The sequence below is a fragment of the Cyclopterus lumpus genome, chromosome 13 (assembly GCF_009769545.1).
Source record: "Cyclopterus lumpus isolate fCycLum1 chromosome 13, fCycLum1.pri, whole genome shotgun sequence".
In the NCBI taxonomy this organism is placed as follows: domain Eukaryota; kingdom Metazoa; phylum Chordata; class Actinopteri; order Perciformes; family Cyclopteridae; genus Cyclopterus; species Cyclopterus lumpus.
In genome coordinates, this window is record NC_046978.1 from 6,250,003 (window position 1) to 6,270,435 (window position 20,433).

The following is a 20,433-nucleotide window of genomic DNA, read 5'->3' on the forward strand; positions in this document are numbered from 1 at the left end:
GAAACATTTCTCATGACTGTAGATGGACGATCGCAGCCAATGTCTCTGCGACTACCACCATGCGCTACAGTATATGGCAATGACTTCTAGTCAACATTTATTTGTCAAATCTCCTCTTATTAATTAGTTCTAGAAACAACCCATCAGGTGCTTTGTGCTTGTTAATATGAATTAATGCCTCGTTCCATTTTAGCAGGGTACCAAAGACAAATCAGCCCGACAAAACCAACCGCTTGACTAAATCAAAAGTTCAACAAGAATGATTGTCCATTTCTCTATATTTCTCTATTGATTGTCCATTTCTCTATTGAGCCCGTTCCTCTCTCTTTGTTCATCACATTGAATGGGCAGACTCACCCAGGCCTCTTCTTGCTGCCAGATGGTCGGATCGTGGCCACCTTCGGGTACAGACCAGCTACAATCACCGCTTTGATCAACTTCTCATTGTCTGATAAAGGAAGTGAGAGTTAGAGAAATAAAAAATGAGCATGTTGCATATGATATTTCATGACTGCTCCACGGTCTGGTTTTAAGATTCATAAGAAAGAGCATTTTCGGAACCAATCGATGAATAATTGATTCATGGTTACCTGAGTTGACATTGGATGTGGGGTCTTTGGGGTCCCTGCTACTGACAAGCCTGTATGCATTAGATGCTCAGCAAACTGACCTCTTCATATTGTGCAGCATCTGAATAACAAAGGACACATTGCTTCTAAAAGGCTGCATGTCCTTATCTGCCCAGGCAGAAGTCAACTTGAACATGTAATGTGGTTTTTCTTTCAAAGCACATCAGTACAACACTCATAATCAGACTGGCTCACCTGGAGTGTATTGGCAGACAGGAAGTTGTCCCAACAGTACTCCCTTTCATACCTGGCGCCACGGTGTTTTGCTTCCTCCCAGCCCTACTCAATCAAATAAATTAGAACAGAATCAACATACAGCAGCCAGAGATTAAAGACAGATGTGAGAGATGTGCGCCATCTTACCTGGAAGGCATTGACAATAGTGAGGTGGTCACTCTTGGAGTTTCTGGACAGGGTCCTTCTCCTCATGTCTGCCATCTTCTCTTACCTGAGACGGACAAATGTATTTAGTATTCCTTTAAGACCTACTTTGCAATGAAAGAAGAAGAAGGAGATAGAGTGCAGCAATGTGTTGTGTCGCTGCTGACACACACTTTTATGTCTGTGAGCTCAGTGCCCTACCAGGGGTATGAAGAAAGGGTCTTTGAAGCTGAGTGATGCAGCAATGGTGAGTACGGGGTCGAGGGATCCCAACAGAGCTCCAAACAGAATGAGTTTGCCAATGTGAGGCTGCACAGGGAGGCGAGCCAGATGGAAACCCCAGCGCGGTCAGATTCTCTGAGCGGTCCAGGGCGTTCTAGCACAAATCAAACATCTTTAGTCATCTCCAGCTCGACACACATTTCTATCCACAAGAAGGAAATAATATCCCAAAATATAATGCATGCAAAGATGTATTAATTAAGGCTTTTTAAGCTGCTTTGAGTTTTGTTACTGTCACATAACACTTTCTTCCATTGAATCTATTGTGCTTTAACCTTGTTAGCATGAAATAATGTTCTCCCTTTATCTTCTTAAACCCTTTGAATGAGTACTGATTCATCATTTAGTCATTTCTTTTCCAATCTACCTCCTCCACTAGAGGACGCGCATCCTTGGAACTAGCAGATTTGTAAATAACGCTTCCAGAGAGGAGACCTTGAAACCACATGCTCAGATAAGAGTCTCTTTCCTAAAATGCTACTTTTCTCCAAATTACTTTGGTACATTTCTTTTGCCGACCAAAATAGAATGTTGATTAACGCTGAAACAATGAGTCCAATGAATTGATAATGTAACTAATTGTTAGTTGCAGACATATTTCTGATTTGTTCTTTAAACATACATTAATGATCTTAACTTTCTTACCAGGTCTACAAGGTTCTTGATGGCTAGGTTGATGGCGTTTTGTAGTGGGAGGGTCCAGGGATTCTCCAGGAATGCAGCTATAGACCCAAGATTCAAAATCTAGGCAGCACACATAACATCACACTTTTATCAGTCATTATTTGTATATGAAATTCCACTCTGTTTGTTTAATTGTAATTTCTAGCACTGAATTGTGGGCAGTACAGTATATAGCTATAGTAAAGTGCTGAGCAGACTATGATGATGATGACAAAAGATGAAAACTAAATATGTATTCACCTCCACATCAAATAGAGATTTTTAAATACATTAATCTAACTGTGAGAAATTGAAGAGTAAGGAAATGGGGAGTTTTGTTGTAAAAATCAATTATCTGGTGATGTGGTTTCTGTAGATGGCATTGCCCTGGCATCCAACACTATAAAGAATCTCAGTGTTATCTTTGACCGAGACTTGTCCTTTAACTCCCATGTGAAGCAAATCTCAAGGACTGCATTTTTTTCATCTACGTAACATTAAAAAATTAGGCACATCTGGTCTCAAAAAGATGCAGAAAAACTGGTTCACGCATTTGTTACTTCCAGACTAGATTACTGCAACTCGTTATTATCAGGCTGCTGTAATAAGTCTCTTAAATCCCTCCATTTGATCCAGAATGCTGCAGCTTGTGTACTCACAAAAACTAAGAAAAGAGATCACATTACTCCTGTATTAGCTGCTCTGCACTGCTCTCTGTAAAATCAAGAATCACGTTTAAAATTGTTCTTCTCACCTACAAAGCCTTGATTGGTGATGCACCGTCATATCTTAAGGAGCTTGTAGTACCATATTCCCCCACTAGAGAGCTGCGCTCACTAAATGCGGGGCTACTTGTGGTTCCTCGAGTCTTAAAAATTAGGATGGGAGCCAGAAGCCTTCAGTTATCAAGCTCCTCTTTTATGGAACCAGCTGGGAGGCAGACACAGTCACCACATAGAAGAACAGACTTAAGACTTTCCTCTTTAATAGTGCTTATAGTTAGGGCTGAATCAGGTTTGACCTGGTTGAATTCCTAGATATGCTGCTATAGGCTTATAGGCTGCTGGGGGATGTTTTAGGATACACTGAGCACCTATCTCCTCTTCTCTCTCTACTTATGGATGAATTTACATCTCTTCATTGCACATTACTAACACTGCATCCTCTGAGTCTTTGTGACTTCACGTCTCATAGGGTCCATAGCGACCACATTTCTATGTCAGACTAATAGGTTGGTGTTGGAGTGTTTGTGCATGAGAGAGTATTCTCAGGGTTAGCATGTTGTTAGTGTTTCTCTCATTTTAAGGACAGTCCTCCTCTCAGCCACTAGCTTCAAAAACCACATAAAACAATTCCCAATACCTCCAACTGAAGTGGAAGACATACACTCAAATGCATATCCAATAAAGCCTGGTGAGAACAATCACTGCAAACACTAGATCTCAGTGAACTTTGGCTTAATGTTCCATTAGCATGGGCTGAAATATTTCTGACTAGAGTATGTGGATTTTAAAGAAGAGGAGGAGAAACATATAGTAAGCAACCAAAGAAGAAAGTGCCCATTCGTGTCCTCGTTCCCCTTCTGCCTTCACGGCAATCTTTTCCTCATCTTAAACTCCCCAGACAACACCCATTTGTCTCTCTCTGTCAGTCCGTCTCAGTCTTTCTCTCCTCATAGACAACCTTGATTTGCAGGCAGAGCTCCTCCAGTGGTGTCCTCATGATTTCAGGTAATTGATAAGCATCCAGCAGGCTGGCCCTGAGACCATTGTACAGATGATAGCACTTTCCTGGGACACACTCTGCATATATGCACAGAAGAAGAGAGTGGCAGAGAGAGGGAGAAAAAAAAAGAGGTTGCGTGTTACATCAGTCCTGTGACAAGAGCTTCATATAAAATCAATGGGATGAAACTTCACTCGGTAAGCAGCTCCTGCTAATTGGGCCCTCGCTCCACTTTGATGTCAGAGCTAGTGAACAGAACAGACGTCTCGAGTCACAGACTGGAAACAACCCAGGAGTGACTACACTTTGCTTTCCTCAGTGTTTACAGCGGGGAAGGCAGAAAGGAGTCGGCTGAAATAATGCATCCAGAAAAGCATTGCATAGCCAGAGGCAGTCATTTACAGCATGCCCTCTTTATATACCCACACACATACCTGCCAGCACGTCCTTTCCTCTGTTTGGCATTGGCCAGGCTGACCCACTCCGCTGTCATGGTGCTAATGTTATTGCTGGTGTCAAAGTTGGTCTCCTTAATCTTGCCTCCATCTATCACATATACAACGTCCTCTATAGTGATGCTGTGAGGAAGAGTAGAGAGAGAAGAAGAAGAGGGAGGGACAGAAAAAAGATGCTGAAATAAAGACCAAATCAGATCTTCAAAGCAGTCTGTGAAGAACGATTCACACGCACTCATTCAGAATTAAAAAAATAAAATATTGCTCTCTGGTAGGTTTAGAGTCTATATTTAGTACAGTGATGTGAGGGGAGTGCATGCAGATTCTTAAATTGCTCACACACGCACGCGCACACACACACACACACACACACACACACACACACACACACACACACACACACATACATACATACCTGGTCTCAGCTATATTGGTAGCAATCACAATCTTTCTAACTCCAGGAGGAGGCCTTTTGAACACCTGAGAAGAGTCGGGGGGAACATAAGATTGGACTTTTCTGATATCAAATAGGGAGTAAAGAAGGACAACTGGCAGACGGAGAGAGAAACAGAAGAATGCTAACCTGCGTCTGATTAACGGTGGGCATGAGAGAGTGCAAAGGGATGATAACGAACCGGTCTGAAACACAACAGGACACAAAAGAAAAATCAAACAAAGAACCATTTGCCAACATAATATAATACCTGTAGTGTGTGAGGCTTAACAATTATGTTGAAAAATATAACCTTCATCTTTGGCAACACAACTTATATTGTTATTAAATATAAACAGAAAAACACAAGAGATGTAATTCAGTATATATTTAAAAATCTCCTTCAGTAATGTTTTTATTTAAAAAAATAATCTTACATTTATAGCTACTCCTCCTTCAAAGAAAAATGATGTATTTATGAATATATACATTTCAAAAGGTTTTAACAACAGAATACTATATTTCTTCTCAATATAGGTGCACTTAACGTTTTGTAAGTTTTAATAGCACACTAGGGCTGCAACTATTTTCCATTATTAATGAATCAGAAAATATGAAAATATAGATTTTCTAAAACACAATTAATGTCCAGTGGATTAATTGTTCCAGCTCTCCACACTTTTGTAAGTTACATTGAACAGGATCCAAACTAGTAACATAGTCATGCTCCAACGTATAATATACAATATTTAAGCTGGGCACAGAAAAGGCTTTCTCCCTTCAACAGCTGCATGTTAAAAGAGAAGGACGTAAAATGCAGCAAACGTGAGTGAATAACGACCTCCTCTGAAGTATATCAACACTGAGGTCACTAGGATGTGTGTGTTTCCACGCGTGTACCTGATCGGAACATCTGCTGAGCCACGAGCAGGTCGTTGAGACCGCTGATGTTGTCCCAGCCAGGAAGGAACACCAAGATTGCTCCATCCTGTCAGACACAGACATGACACAACAATTAGCAGCTGAAAGCCACGCAATAAAACAGCAGGGTTTCAGAAGACACAATATACAACAAGAAACAAACTGCCAACAGAAACAAACAGCCATTAGCCAGAGGAGCCGCAACAATAACGAAGCCAAGTGAGCAAGGTTTTGTGTCCTCGGAGGAGCCGCTCTGAGCCCCCACATTCGGCCACGACAACGCCTGCCAACATCATAATGACAACAACCTCTTCCCGCTACTTCTGCTTCACATTACCACAGGGATAGACTCTCTCAAAGCAACAAAGAAAATGAAAAGAGGTAAACCAACTCGTCACCTGGAAGATATAGAGGCACACACATGCCAGCTGAGAAAATATCAGCAGTAACTCATTAAGTTGGAGGTATTCCAGAGCAAATGGAATGAATGCAAAGTAGGCATCAGCCCCTCAAACATAAAAACAACATCACATAATGCTGCAATGGATAAATCATACCTTGAATTATACACAGAATAATGCAATGAATCAAGATTTAGAGATTACAATTCACTTTTGAGGAATATAAAATGTTTTCCTTTAACAAAATGCCAAACATCTCAATGCATCAGTTTAAAGTTTTTTACATTATTTAACCCTTTTACATCTGTAATGATGACAGGCCGCCTGGTCCTTTGTGTCTTTTTTTAATCAATAAATGTGTCAGAAAATGTCCTTGGGGTAAATATTTTGCTCTTTGTTTCAGGAGAAATGTAAAATGTAAAAATATGGCAAGTATTTGTCATTATTATATGTTATAAATGCTTAAAACAGTGTGTAAATACAAAAAAGTAAAGAAACGTATTTGAATTTTCATCAGGTTTCTCATAAACAATTGTCAATAAACATGAAGAAAACTTTTGAGATTACAACAATGAAACACTGTCTAGAGTTAGCAGATGTTCCTCATTTCATGATTTTAGATAACTAAATAAAACCAGGATTTTTATGCCAGCTACAAACACTCAAAAAGAAGTGAGGTTTAATACCTGGCTTTGGAATAATTACTCACATAATCAGCAGCTTCTAAGACAAAGATATATGCACCATGCTGACAAGGTCAGAAATAAACAATGAAAATATTTTTTTCATTTGAACTAAAGACAAATCAAAATGTTAGACGCTCTAAACCTTGGAATCCGGACGAAAATTTTACTTTTACGTTTCTGGAAATGATATTTTGCTACATTAAACACCTAAAACTAAACAAAATTATATTCAGGATAATATTAGGCCGATACAAAATAACGAGTCTTTAAAAAGGACTTCCTGAGAGGAAGGGGAGATAAAGAACTGTCACCCACTTGGGACTAGATTTGTGTGAGGAGGAGAGAGATGCAAGCGGTGTCAAAAACACATGGAGTAAATAATGGACGCTGATTAATTCCAACTAAAAATCGCACAGCGAGCTCTGTAGTGTTGGGCTACACACACACGCGGGCACACACACACACACACACACACACACACACACACACACACACACACACACACACACACACACACACACACACACACACACACACACACACACACACACACACACACACACACACACACACACACACACACACACACACACACACACACACACACACACACACACACACCACACACACACACACACACACACACACACACACACACACACACACACACACACACACACACACACACACACACACACACACACACACACACACACACACACACACACACACACACACACACACACACACACACACACACACACACACACACACACACAAGGCTGTACGCACCCCCCTAGGTGTCTGATCAAAGACTCCGGCAACATAATTAACCAATCATCACAGTAGAAAGCTCGGCAGACGTCCCGTTTCCTCGGTTCAGAACGCCGTCACAGAGAATCAAGCAGTTCCCTCTCGACAGTTGGGCAATGCCATGGCGAATCAGCTGGTTGACTGGCTCAGGGTGGCCGTGACTGATAGAGATATGGCTTCAGAGGGGAAGGGATAATTATTCTGTCTGACTGTGTTAGTCACATCTCATTCTGGGCCTGTCTCTTTTTTCTGTCTCTCTCTCCTATACACCACAAACTAAGAAATATGTTAAACTAGTTTCACTTCGTTTGGAAAAATACAGGAAAAGTGAGAGCAGTATTGATTGTTTTCCTTCCATTCAGGCACATTTTACAAGTTGTCCTCACCATTGTTTTCTCCCTTCTAATAGAGTGGACAAAAGCCCACACTGAAGGCCTCTTCACCTTAGCTACATCTCAAACCTTTGCGAAAAAAGAAGGGAAAAAAAGAGCCGTCTGATCTGACTTTGTGAATTATTCTCCACATTACCAAAGTCTGAACAGGAAAGAGTATTAAAAAAAAAAATACAATAAAATAAAAGATGGATGTGCATTGGGAGTGCATCTGTTCGATCACTCATCAGCTCTGCTGTCAGAATATGTGATATTTCCTCTGATCTGATGCCGCTCCATGTTTGGAAGCTAGCCCTCCTGTTCCTTCCATCTGCTCTACTAGGAATGTACTGTACATCTCTCTGTATCGCTGTCAACTATTCACTATTATTTGAATTTAAACCATGTACCTAATGAAGCTCTGCTCTGTCCACCCGTCTACGATCAGAAGCTTTTCAAGTCCAAGAAAAAACAAATCTTAAAATCTACAGGAGAAGCGTCCGTGACATGGGCACTCAGGGCTTTTCAGCTGTTTCGACCCATATAACAAACTCCCTGGAATCCCATTTTCATCAATGGAGTATAATGTAAAAATACATCTAATTTAAGACTAAAATTGAAAAGAATTCAGCCACTTTCAGATGGCTGCCCTGAAACAGACACAAAGTTAAACTCACCTCCTCCTTGAGTACAATATGGCGAATCAGTGTCACGATCAGCTCCAGGTCAATCTTCTCGTCATTGTCAACATCTCCAGTGTCTCAATGGTGTTGTCGGAGTATCTATAAAACATGGGACACAGACAATTAATAAATAGACAAGCCTCCATCTTCTGTGCCATAACGTGGTTACACATTGCATAGCAGCTTAGCAAAAAAGCACAAATGGGGAGTTTTGTTGTAAAAATCAATTATCTGGTGATGTGGTTTCTGTAGATGGCATTGCCCTGGCATCCAACACTATAAAGAATCTCAGCGTTATCTTTGACCGAGACTTGTCCTTTAACTCCCATGTGAAGCAAATCTCAAGGACTGCATTTTTCATCTACGTAACATTTAAAAAATTAGGTACATCTGGTCTCAAAAGATGCAGAAAAACTGGTTCACGCATTTGTTACTTCCAGACTAGATTACTGCAACTCCTTATATCAGGCTGCTCTAATAAGTCTCTTAAATCCCTCCAGTTGATCCAGAATGCTGCAGCTTGTGTACTCACAAAAACTAAGAAAAGAGATCACATTACTCCTGTATTAGCTGTTCTGCACTGGCTCCTGTAAAATCAAGAATCACGTTTAAAATTGTTCTTCTCACCTACAAAGCCTTGATTGGTGATGCACCATCATATCTTAAGGAGCTTGTAGTCCCATATTCCCCCACTAGAGAGCTGCGCTCACTAAATGCGGGGCTACTTGTGGTTCCTCGAGTTCTTAAAAATTAGGATGGGAGCCAGAGCCTTCAGTTACCAAGCTCCTCTTATTATGGAACAGCTGGGAGCAGACACAGTCACCACATAGAAGAACAGACTTAAGACTTTCCTCTTTAATAGTGCTTATAGTTAGGGCTGAATCAGGTTATGACCTGGTTGAGCTCCTAGATATGCTGCTATAAGCTTATAGGCTGCTGGGGGATGTTTTAGGATACACTGAGCACCTATCTCCTCTTCTCTCTCTACTTATGGATGAATTTGCATCTCTTCATTGCACATTACTAACACTGCATCCTCTGAGTCTTTGTGACTTCACGTCTCATAGGGTCCATTGGACCTGGCTGTGTCTGAAGCTGGTCCTGACCCCTTTCCCCTGCTTCCTGCATCCAGCCTCTGGCCTAGACCTGGCCTCCTTCCCAATGGCCCTGCCTCCTTCTCTGCGCCTCCTGCCTCAAAGGCCGACCTCATTGGTCTGGCCTCTTTTGCGATGCCTCATGCCTGGTGGGCCGGCCTCCTGCCATGGCCCTGCTGATGCGTTTTTTCTATTTTTTTGGGGGGAGTTTTTTTTTATCCAATGTGAGGTCCTGGGGACAGGGATGTCGTATGTGTACAGATTGTAAATCCCTTGAGGCAAATTTGTAATTTGTGATTTGGGGCTATACAAAATAAACTGAATTGAATAGTTAATATGTTTATGCTGGGTGTATGTATTTATTTTATTATTATTTTAAATGGACTAATAATTCCAATGTAAAAATACATCTCTTGAACATGGAGGCCATGGAGAAGGAGTTTCGGTTGGCCTCAAGGAAGTTCTGGCAAACCATCCGACGGCTCAGGAAGGGAAAGCAGGGTCTACCCCAGGCTGTTCTCAGCAGGTGGGGGGGAACTGCTGACCCGGACTGGGGACATCGTCGGGCGGTGGAAAGAGCACTTTGAGGAACTCTAAACCCGGCTAACATGTCCCCCGGAGAGGGGGCAGCGCCGGAAGACTTTGGGTGTGGATTCACCCATATCCCTGGCAGAGGTCGCCTAAGGTAGTCAAAAAGCTCCTGGTGGCAAGGCGCCAGGGGTGGATGAGATCCGCCCTGAGATGGTGAAAGCGCTGGACATTGTTGGGCTGTCTTGGTTGACACGCCTTTTCAGTGTCGCATGGGGGTCGGGAACAGTGCCCATGGACTGGCAGACCGGGGTGGTGGTTCCCATCTTCAAGAAGGTGGGACCGGAGAGTGTGCTCGAACTATCGTGGTATCACACTGCTCAGCCTCCCGGGAAAAGCTTATGCCAGGGTGCTGGAGAGGAGGCTCCGACCGCTTGTCGAACCTCAGATTCAAGACGAACAGTGCGGATTCCGTCCCGGTCGTGGAACAGTGGTCCAGCTCTTTACCCTCGCAAGATTACTGGAGGGGTCCTGGGAGTTTGCCCAACCAGTTTACATGTGCTTTGTAGACCTGGAGAAGGCTTTCGACCGGGTCCCTCGGGGGTTTTTGTGGGGGGTGCTGCGGGAGTATGGGGTGCCGGACCCGTTGGCACGGGCCATCCGGTCTCTGTTACACCTGCAGTAGGAGCTGTGTTCGTCTCCTCGGTAGTAAGTCAGACACGTTCCCGGTGGGTGTTGGCCTCCGCCAGGGCTGCCCTTTATCACCGGTCCTGTTCGTGACCTTCATGGACAGGATATCTAGGCACAGCCAGGGGCGGAGAGGATCCGGTTCGGGAGTCTCGGGATCGCCTCTCTGCTGTTCGCGGATGATGTGGTCCTGTTTGCCTCCTCGGACCGTGACCTCCAGCATTCACTGGGGCGTTTTGCAGCCGAGTGCGAAGCGGCAGGGATGAGAGTTAGCACATCCCAACTCTGAGGCCATGGTGCTCTGCCGGAAACCGGCGGATTTCTCCCTCCAGGTGGGGACAAACTGCCTACCCCAAGCGAAGGAGTTCAAGTATCTCGGGGTCTTGTTCACGAGTGAGGGTAAGGTGGAGCGGGAGATCGACAGGCGGATCGGTGCGGCTGCAGCAGTAAAACAGGCGCTGTACCGGTCCGTCTTAGTGAAGAGGGAGCTGAGCCGGAAGGCAAAGCTCTCCATTTACTGGTCGGTCTACGTTTCCAACCCTCACCTATGGTCACGAACTCTGGGTCGTGACCGAAAGAACGAGATCTCGGATACAAGCGGCCGAAATGAGCTTCCTCCGTAGGGTGGCCGGGCTCAGCCTTAGAGATAGGGTAAGGAGCTCGGACATCAGGGGTGGAGCTTGGAGTCGAGTCGCTGCTCCTTCGTGTCGAAAGGAGTCAGCTGAGGTGGTTCGGGCATCTAGTCAGGATGCCTCCTGGACGCCTCCCATTAGAGGTTTTTCCGGGCACGTCCAACTGGTAGGAGGCCCCGGGAAGACCGAGGACACGCTGGAGGGATTATATCTCCCGGCTGGCCTTGGAACGCCTCGGTATCCCCCAGAATGAGCTGGAAAGTGTTGCAGGTGAGAGGGAGGCCTGGGTCGGCCTGCTGAACCTGCTGCCACCGCGACCCGACCCCGGATAAGCGGCTGATAATGGATGGATGGATGGATGGATGGATCTCTTGAACATACTTGATGTGTCTAACCTATTACTGAAATGTCAGTATGGACAAGAGGAATGATCACAGGAAGAAACCAATTTAAATATTTAAATGGGCACCTGACTACTGTTTCAAGACAAAGTCACGGCTATGAAGTGCGAAATAGGCTCTAACCTTGATTTGCCACTTAAGTCCTGAATTATACTTACTTAGGACATATTGTACCTTCATACAGTGTAGTGAGTGACATATAGCTTTGCTAAGAGCTCTGCCCATTGAATGTGCATGCTTGTAGGGTTGTGCATTCAGACAGTGAGTACACTTTCTACAAGTACAGTACACAAGAATAAATCATGTCTACATTCTGTTGCATCGATTCAGTGACACAGAGCTGTAATAATGGTGGCAAAGAAAAAAAACTGCACTGCAAATAGCTGTAATAAAAGAAGAAGAGTGTTTGTTGAGTTGTATTAAAATATTGAGGCAGTTGTGGAATAAAAAACGTAAGAAAGTATGTAAATGACAGTTTGTTTGTATATGTTGTGTATGTATATATTAGGGCTGGCAATGATCACAATCATCACAATGACGCCGGACTTATTGGACATAAGTGGACCGTTTACAATAAAGTCAGAACACTTAGTGGTGACAGAAATATGATTCCAGTGCGTTTGACAAAGTCCTGAACAAATGCAGAAAAGTTATGAGCCACTTAAACTAACTGTTGGTACCTGTTCACTCTATATTTATCTTTCTTTGACTGAGATTCACTAAAAGGAAATCCACAGGCTGTAAAGGCTAAAAGGTCCCTGCACAGTAAATTACAGCTGTGTATTTTCTTTAGTGCTAGACCACTTAACGTCACTCTACAGGGATCCTACCTACTGAACAGAGACTGTAATGCTGTTCCCTGATAAAAGACACATGTTTCTTCTGGTACCTTTACAGAAGAAAAAGAAAACAGATTTTAAATACTGTATGTTAACTTGCTGTTGCTGCGAGAGTGCCTGTTATATTGTTCTGATAATATTACTTTAAAGTAAAAGCGTGTAATACACTAGTTTTTAATTCATTATTGAATTGTGCGCATAATGCGATTAATCGCTGTTAATCACAGAGAAATCATGCGATTAATCGATTACATTTCTTCATCTTTACCCAGCACTATATATGTATGTTACCTATGCATGGAGTTACATGAAGAGGCGCAAATGAGCGACATTGTCGTTTTCGTACTTAGCTACCAAAGGCGTGGGTACAACACTTCAATGCAGATGTATTCATTTAGTCTTTACCTAACACATTTTTTAAAGGTTCAAGTGTTCCGAAGGCACTTCCCCATCTCTACATTTAGCTTTTAAACACTCAAATTCACAACGAAAAGAAGATATTCATTTTAAAACTGCCACATCTATCACCTGGCTGCTGCTCCTAACGTTCTCCCCAACTCACCTGCCCTGCAGTGTGCGTGCATAACTGGGCCAATTCTCCTTGTATTCAGCCTCTTTCGCCTCCTTCTCAGGCCTGGAGTTGCTCCCCTGCCAAAAGCCTCTCTTCCTTGAGGGGCGACGGTCCAGATTCTGGCAACGATACCTGGCAGACACACCAACCACTTTATATAAGACCCCAATTAAACAAGAAGGGTGTGGTTCCATTTGTATTTGTGTGTGTGCATGGCAGTGTGCGACTGCCTTTGAATGTGTATGTTTGGGAGCAGTGTCGTTCTACCTGGTTAACTCCACAACGTCCTCCAGTAGGAACTCCTCAACTGGGAATGTCAAGCCAGGGATGTGAATCATTTCACAGTTGTCTAAAGGTTTGATGCGGGGAAACGGGGGGATGAGAAGGAGGAACAATCCAAAACAATTAACCAGCAAGATCAGCGCTGAAAAAACTTTGATATGTCATTTGGTAGGCTGCATACCAAAATATTTAGAAAACTTCTCTGCGTTGAGCGTGGCACTCATGAGGATGATCTTGAGGTCATCTCGAATGGCGAGTATGTCCTTCACAATCACGAGCAAAACGTCAGATTGCAGGTTCCTTTCGTGGATCTCGTCCAACACCAGGTGGCTGATGCTGGACAATAATCTGAAACATAAAATGGTTAATTTTAGGTGGGTTGCTTTGTTCCAATGCCCAGACGACAATACTATTTAGTATGCCAGAAAAAAGATTTAGTATGTCCCACTACATAGCATGATAAATGCAATATTTCATGCGTGTGAACGCAGCATAAGTCTGTTTTTTTTTTATGAAGATACTCAGAATGCAGGGATGAGTCACAGAAGCTCTGTGTGTTGTGAGTAAGTGGTGTGTGTGTGTGTGTGTGTGTGTGTGTGTGTGTGTGTGTGTGTGTGTGTGTGTGTGTGTGTGTCTGTGGTGTGTGTGTGTGTGTGTGTGTCTTCATTTCTCTGTCGATGAGAATGAGGGACCCATACTAATGCTTCTTCCACAGAGAGTAAACATTTAACCACAAATCAATGGGGATAAAGCGGAGTGAAGCAGATGGAATTAGAGACTGGAGGAAGGACAGTTGCAACAAAGACACAAAGAGGATGAGGATGAGGAAGAAGAAATGCAGGGTGAAGATGTGATGAGGAAGCAGGCTGGGGGAGACTTACGGGTCTGTACGCAGCCACTGAAGAATAATGCCTGTTGTACAGTACAGAACCGAACCTTGTCTCCGTGGCAACCGGCTGAGAAATAGAAGCAGAAAAAAAAAATTACTACATTTCCCAAGTGACACAAATTAAGATGAGTATAAAGCGAAGACAAAAGATATCTAAAATAGTCTCAGGTTTCTCTGTTAATTTACCTACATTTGTGTCTGCAACTGTAAAAAAAAAATTAAAATAATATATACACATACATACATTTATATTCACACACACACACACACATACATATATATATATATATATATATATATATATATATACACACACACACACACACATATTATCATACAAGCAAATGCAGTGGTCCTAAAAAGATCATCAAGCAATGATCAAACAGCATAAAGATAATACATTTTTAAAAAAAGATAATGAATAACAGTGAAATGGAGTGATTACAGCAAACAACCATGTTTATTATGAATTAAAAGAAACTATTGAAGGAGCAGGATCCCAGGGGCCGGGCGCTATGGCTGGATTAACTTGCGGAAAGGGCCTCGTGGAGCTGCTGGGCCTCTAGGAACCCCCCATTCATCACGCACGCTGTGCAATGTGTACAGATGTTTGACACTGCAGTACTAGCAGCAGGTCTGCTGCATGGTTTTTTGATTTATCACAAATGTATGTTGTAATATGTTACATGTCGGCCTGTCTCAATAATGAAATTACTGACTTATGTGTACGATGTATGGACATGAGCTTGATCAGTTTTATGTTATTTATGTACTGTACAATATATGAACATGACCATGATCCTTTATGTTGACCTCCATATTGCAGACTTTGCCCAAGGGAATTACCCACAATTCATAGCAATGCAACATTAAACACGCAGTTACCAGTGGAAATGTTTAAACAAGGAAACGGCAGTGTGACAACTGCCACAAATGGTTTCACACACTATGTGGACTGGGAAAAGGAGCTGCACGCTGATGACCATAATTGGTGTCTTGATTTTGTATTTTGTTTAACTATTTATGCTTTTCTTTTTCTCATCTTTTTTTTCCCCCATTATATCACTTAAAAAAAATCATCTCTTCCATAATTTTCTCTAGTCATTCGTCTAAAAAAAATTATTTAATCAAATGTTCATGTTTGTGTACAGGCCACTATAAATCTTGCTCTGCTCTGTGTGCAATGATAATAATTGTTATGTGCATATGCATGCATTGCCAATAGTCATGCATCAGCTGGTATTTGCAAATGATTGAAATGAGAAGAGAGTTTGGATAAACATCCAGCAGGTTATATGGTATAAACTCAAAAAGGAAATCAAGGAGCTTTTCATGCATCATTTGGAGTGGTTGATGCATGACATCTTATTGTAAAGGACAGAAGGTCCTGAATGTTGGGAAGCGTTTTGTTTTTTCCGTGATCAATTGACTAGTATAAGAAAATGGTAATTATTGCTAGCTGGAGACAACATACGTCAAGTATTGACGAGCCGGTCACTGCGATTACTCTAAGCAGCTGTAATGAACTACAACGTAACATCAGAAAGTTTTAAAGGTTGTTCTCCACTGTTTATTTTGGTCTTTCAGTTTACAAATCATGCTTTATGTCTTCTTTACGCACACTGATGAACTTCCACATCGTTGACGTGGCTTTGGTGTGTGCAAGACAGAGAAGCGACTGTTGGTTCTAAACAACAATGGCAGCTCCTAAAGAGGTTAGTCTAGATGCTATAGCATCAGGTATGTCAATACTTGTATACAACATATGATTGAAGAGACTTCCTTACCTCTGCAGGCGGATTTGGTAACCACAAGAATTTCCATTTCCTACACTTTCTGCCCTCTCTGCTGCTACACGCTCTGCTACCTGAGAGGAAGCATGCACAAAACATTTAAGAACACAAATCAGCATTGTTCAAGATTATTCATCTAAATGTAATGACAGATGCAGGAAATGACATATGTAGCCGATAAACACAATATCACACAATTTAGCAACCACATCTATCCTTGGTGTGCACAGAGTAACATACAATCCAACACAGAGCTGAAAAACGAAGAGTACATACCGAGATGGCACTGATGCGACGAGGCTGCGTGCAGACCACACGACACATAGAGCCCACGCCTCTATTGATGTAGTCATCGAGGATGAACTGGGTAACCTGAGTGGTCTTTCCACACCCTGTTTCCCCACTCACCACCAGGACACGGTTTGAGTTGATTAGCTCAACCAGCTCCTGAGTAGAGATAGATGGAAGCAGATGAGAGAACAGATCATGAGACGAGGAGCAACAGGGTAAATAGAGGATAAGATTTAATTTAGCAGAATAAACAATGTTTGAAGAGATTGTTTGTTTTAAGAGTTAGTGGAATCAAAAACATACCTCTTGTTTGGCATAAGATGGTAGTTTTTCTCTGAATTTCTGAAGGCAAAAAATTTGTAAAACATTTGTTAAGACTGAAGAAAATCAATAAAATGAGAACCAAAGTCTGTGCAGTGGGTTGACAATGATTCAGTAATTCCTCAATATTCACAATAATAATGTGAACATTACAATATTGTGATACTGTGACTAATCTGTTCTGTAAATTAATTTTTAAAACATTTACCAATACTTTACATGTGGAATAATTTCTTCCTGCGAGGATAAAAATTCCCCATATTTCCCACCCGTACTCTGTATTATGGTCTTATACTAAACATCTGTTGATCCCAGAGTACAAAACGAGCCAAAGACATCTTGCAAACTAACTTGCAGGTTTTCATAATTATTCATCCCATCCACAATTATCCTGTTGTAGCTTTGATTATTTTTACTCCACTGCTTTAGAAAACCAATCTTCCCCATAGAAATAATCATGTAACCTTTTTTTAATTGAATGCTATGCATCCCAACTAAAACAATATCAATTAGTTTAGGTATCAAATCAACAATACAAGTCAGGTGCAGTGGACATTTTGAAACATGATAAATAATTACATTCAACATAATGAACTTGATACTAATCTGTATGCTCACCAGCATTTTCTTTGTACTTTGGATCTGATTTCTTGCTCTGCAGATCTCTCTTTAAGCGGTCATCAAGTGAACTGTCTCTTGCTATTTCCTGGATTAAAAACTCCAGGTCCTTGTCTTTCATTCTCAGTGTCTCCTTCTCCTTCTCCTGCTGCTGCTGCTGCTGCTGCTGCTGATGCTGATCTTCTTCATCCCACGTGTCTGGAGGCTCATCTTTAACGACTGCAGGGGAGAAGTAACTGAACGGAAAAACATTGAAGTGTATAAATATCCACAATACGGTGGATCACCAAACAGTATTCGTTGTTCTGGGATTGTGGCATGGAGCACCATCAAATATTTAACTATATCTTTTTGAGAAATGCTTCTTATTTGCTTGCAAAATTACCGTTGCGATTTGTGACTTGCTTTCTTCTGGCCTGAAGTAACTTCTTCCTCCTCTTCCTCAGATTTGAGCTCAATCTTCAGTTTTTCCTCTTCAGACATTTCCCCATCGAAGTAGCTGCAAGCAAAAATTAGAGTGACATTTTTGTCAGCACTCGCAGCTGAAAAAATAACTGACACTCCAGACACTTTGATCCCATCTACTTTTTCCATTTTTCTTTATCGTAAGCCCAAAATTACACTGTGCAAGTCTCGAATGGAATAGCTGCAGAAGCTGTTCTTACCAATGACCACTGCTATTTGCACCTGCCTGCCAGCTGTTAGACGTAGAAGCTCTTGCATCCCTCCCCGGAACAGGGAAATCATTTTGGACAGAGCTAAGCAGCTTGGTAATATGCTGTTCTCTGGACTCATCCATCTGGACGACCGCCCGCTGAACAAGGACAGATAAAGGGGAAGATTCAGTCATGACCTTGCAGTTAACGTGTACAAATGTGACACCAGCGTTTGGTTTGAAGCAATGTTATTAGTTTTGTACCACATTTATTTTATTCCATTGAAAGATTCCACTGAATCCCTCTGAAATGTAAAATCCATGTAAGAGCGATATACATTGTTAAGTTATTTGGGAATTTCAGTGATAGCTGAAGTATTACTTGCTCTTTTAGCACCATGCAACTTCTATTGTAACTTATGTATACCATGAATAATCAATTATGTCTCCCTGAGACGTTCGATGCCCATTCCAAACCCCAGTAAATGAAATTAAAAAATGGCTCCGATAACAAACAACTTAAATGCAGTTTTTATTACTGGAAGCTTAAAAACATTCAGGGAAGGTGTCTCTATTGTTTAGGCCATTGTCTACCCACTAAATGGAGGCATACCACCTATCAGCAAGATGTTGCCCAACCGATGTACATCGACTTTGTGCTTTTAACCATTTTCCAATTAAATCAGCATATGCCCCACACTTTGCTTGGGAATTAGGCACTGCACTCTGGTGTCTACTACAGGGGTTGATACATCGGTATAAAGGGAATTGTGACCTGTCATAAACGTGCCTCCGTTGCTAGTGACAACCTGCCCCGCTACACACAATGTGCATGCTACCAAACACAATCCATACCGATCTCCGGTCACCCTGCTTCCTCCTCACGACTCCGTATCTTGCGTACCACAGGCCAATCTCACGTCCCTTCAGGTGAGGAGGAGGACGGTCCCGTTGTCCACCTCCTCCTTGGTCCTGGTCCAATTCGGAACGTTGTCCACTCGAACCTACTCCACCTCCTCTGTCCCGTCGGTCTCTGCTTCCATCTCTATATCCTCGACCTCCTCTTGTGCCTCTTCTCCCTCCTCGACCACCATGTCCATAACTCATACCGCCGTCAGAAACACCCGGTGGTAACACTACCCGACAAAAAAAAACGCTCGAACAATATTGGTTAACTAGCGTAACGGTGTATCGTAACGTAGCTATTCTCTAATGCTAATGTAGCAAAGCGCCGGGGTGCTTCGCTACGTTAGATTGTTGAATGGACTAGTGGCTCAGAGACGGAAGTTTAAACATACGTAGCTGCCAACAGTTCATTCCTTGATAGCTAACGTTGCATGTACAGTTGAAATGATGGCCCACTAGTTCACTGATAAAACAGCAACACTCAAATTATGCTGTCAGGAGACAACACTTCGAATGGCGCTTGTTCGAGCTCATCGGCATGTCGCGTAGAAACGACGTCAGAGATCATTTCCAACCGCCTGCCGTGGTAGCGCTCTGTGATTGGTTGTTCGAGTTGTGTTTGGTGGAGGTGGTGGTAGCTGTTTTTTTACCATTTTTGGTACTTAACAATGCAACTTGTTTTTTGTTCAATTATCCTCAATCCATAAACAAATATTGTTATACATTTGCTTAGATGTTGTAGGTTATTTTAGTCTTAGCCTCTTGTATTACGTTATGGTTACAAATGTAACTACAACCGTGTTATGCAGGACAGAAAGGTTGAGCATCTTGTGAATACAAAGGTGTTTCCCGGGACACGGCCGTTTCTCAATCCAAACGTTTCTCAAAAATGTATCATTTTCTTTTCCCCATTTTGCTTTATTTGGATAATCAAAGGTGTTTTTCAAGTTGCTGCAAATGAGCTACAGATGGGCACTACCATCTACATACTTAATCATTTCACAGCAGGTGTCATTCTTTTTGGCGACAGAGAGCATGTTGCCAGGCACTGTTTGTCAAGGTATTATTAGAGTTCCTGGCATGTTATTTTGTGTGTTGTGTGTGTGTGTGTGTGTGTGTGTGTGTGTGTGTGTGTGTGTGTGTGTGTGTGCGTGTGTGTGTGTGTGTGTGTATACATTTACTGTATGTGTAATGCGCATTTCTAGTATTCCGAACACTCAAAGAGTACTTGTCATCATTCGTCGACTGACGACAGACAGTCTACACCTAAATAGCAACCCAATAACTTAGTTAACAGTCATGGAACTTTGAGATGTAGTGGGTATGTCACGTTTGTAAGTTTTCAAATGACAAATCAATTCCCCCATGCTTTAATTACAGCTTTAAAAAATCCCACTTTCAGCATTTATTAAAATTTGACAGTCTGTATTGGATTAAAATAAATACTGCATTTGTTTACATTCACAGATGTTCAATAGCTTGA

The 20,433-nt window shown here is 42.2% G+C and overlaps 1 protein-coding gene across 1 annotated transcript in view; it reads right to left on the reverse strand.

Moving 5' to 3' along the window:
• Positions 1-19,497, reverse strand: part of dhx36 (DEAH (Asp-Glu-Ala-His) box polypeptide 36) — a 22,046-nt gene extending 2,549 nt beyond the window's left edge. The window contains 28 exon segments of the mRNA XM_034548062.1: positions 358-448; positions 591-638; positions 641-671; positions 673-690; positions 825-908; positions 993-1,077; positions 1,207-1,349; positions 1,351-1,386; positions 1,938-2,036; positions 3,639-3,755; positions 4,111-4,258; positions 4,551-4,615; positions 4,719-4,774; positions 5,469-5,556; positions 8,438-8,508; positions 8,511-8,542; positions 13,187-13,327; positions 13,463-13,544; positions 13,659-13,825; positions 14,359-14,433; positions 16,154-16,233; positions 16,436-16,606; positions 16,754-16,792; positions 17,119-17,121; positions 17,394-17,625; positions 17,775-17,888; positions 18,055-18,203; positions 18,900-19,497. Coding sequence (XP_034403953.1) covers positions 358-448; positions 591-638; positions 641-671; positions 673-690; positions 825-908; positions 993-1,077; positions 1,207-1,349; positions 1,351-1,386; positions 1,938-2,036; positions 3,639-3,755; positions 4,111-4,258; positions 4,551-4,615; positions 4,719-4,774; positions 5,469-5,556; positions 8,438-8,508; positions 8,511-8,542; positions 13,187-13,327; positions 13,463-13,544; positions 13,659-13,825; positions 14,359-14,433; positions 16,154-16,233; positions 16,436-16,606; positions 16,754-16,792; positions 17,119-17,121; positions 17,394-17,625; positions 17,775-17,888; positions 18,055-18,203; positions 18,900-19,151 — 2,717 coding nt within the window. The 5' untranslated portion in view covers positions 19,152-19,497.
• Positions 19,498-20,433: the final 936 nt, after the last annotated feature.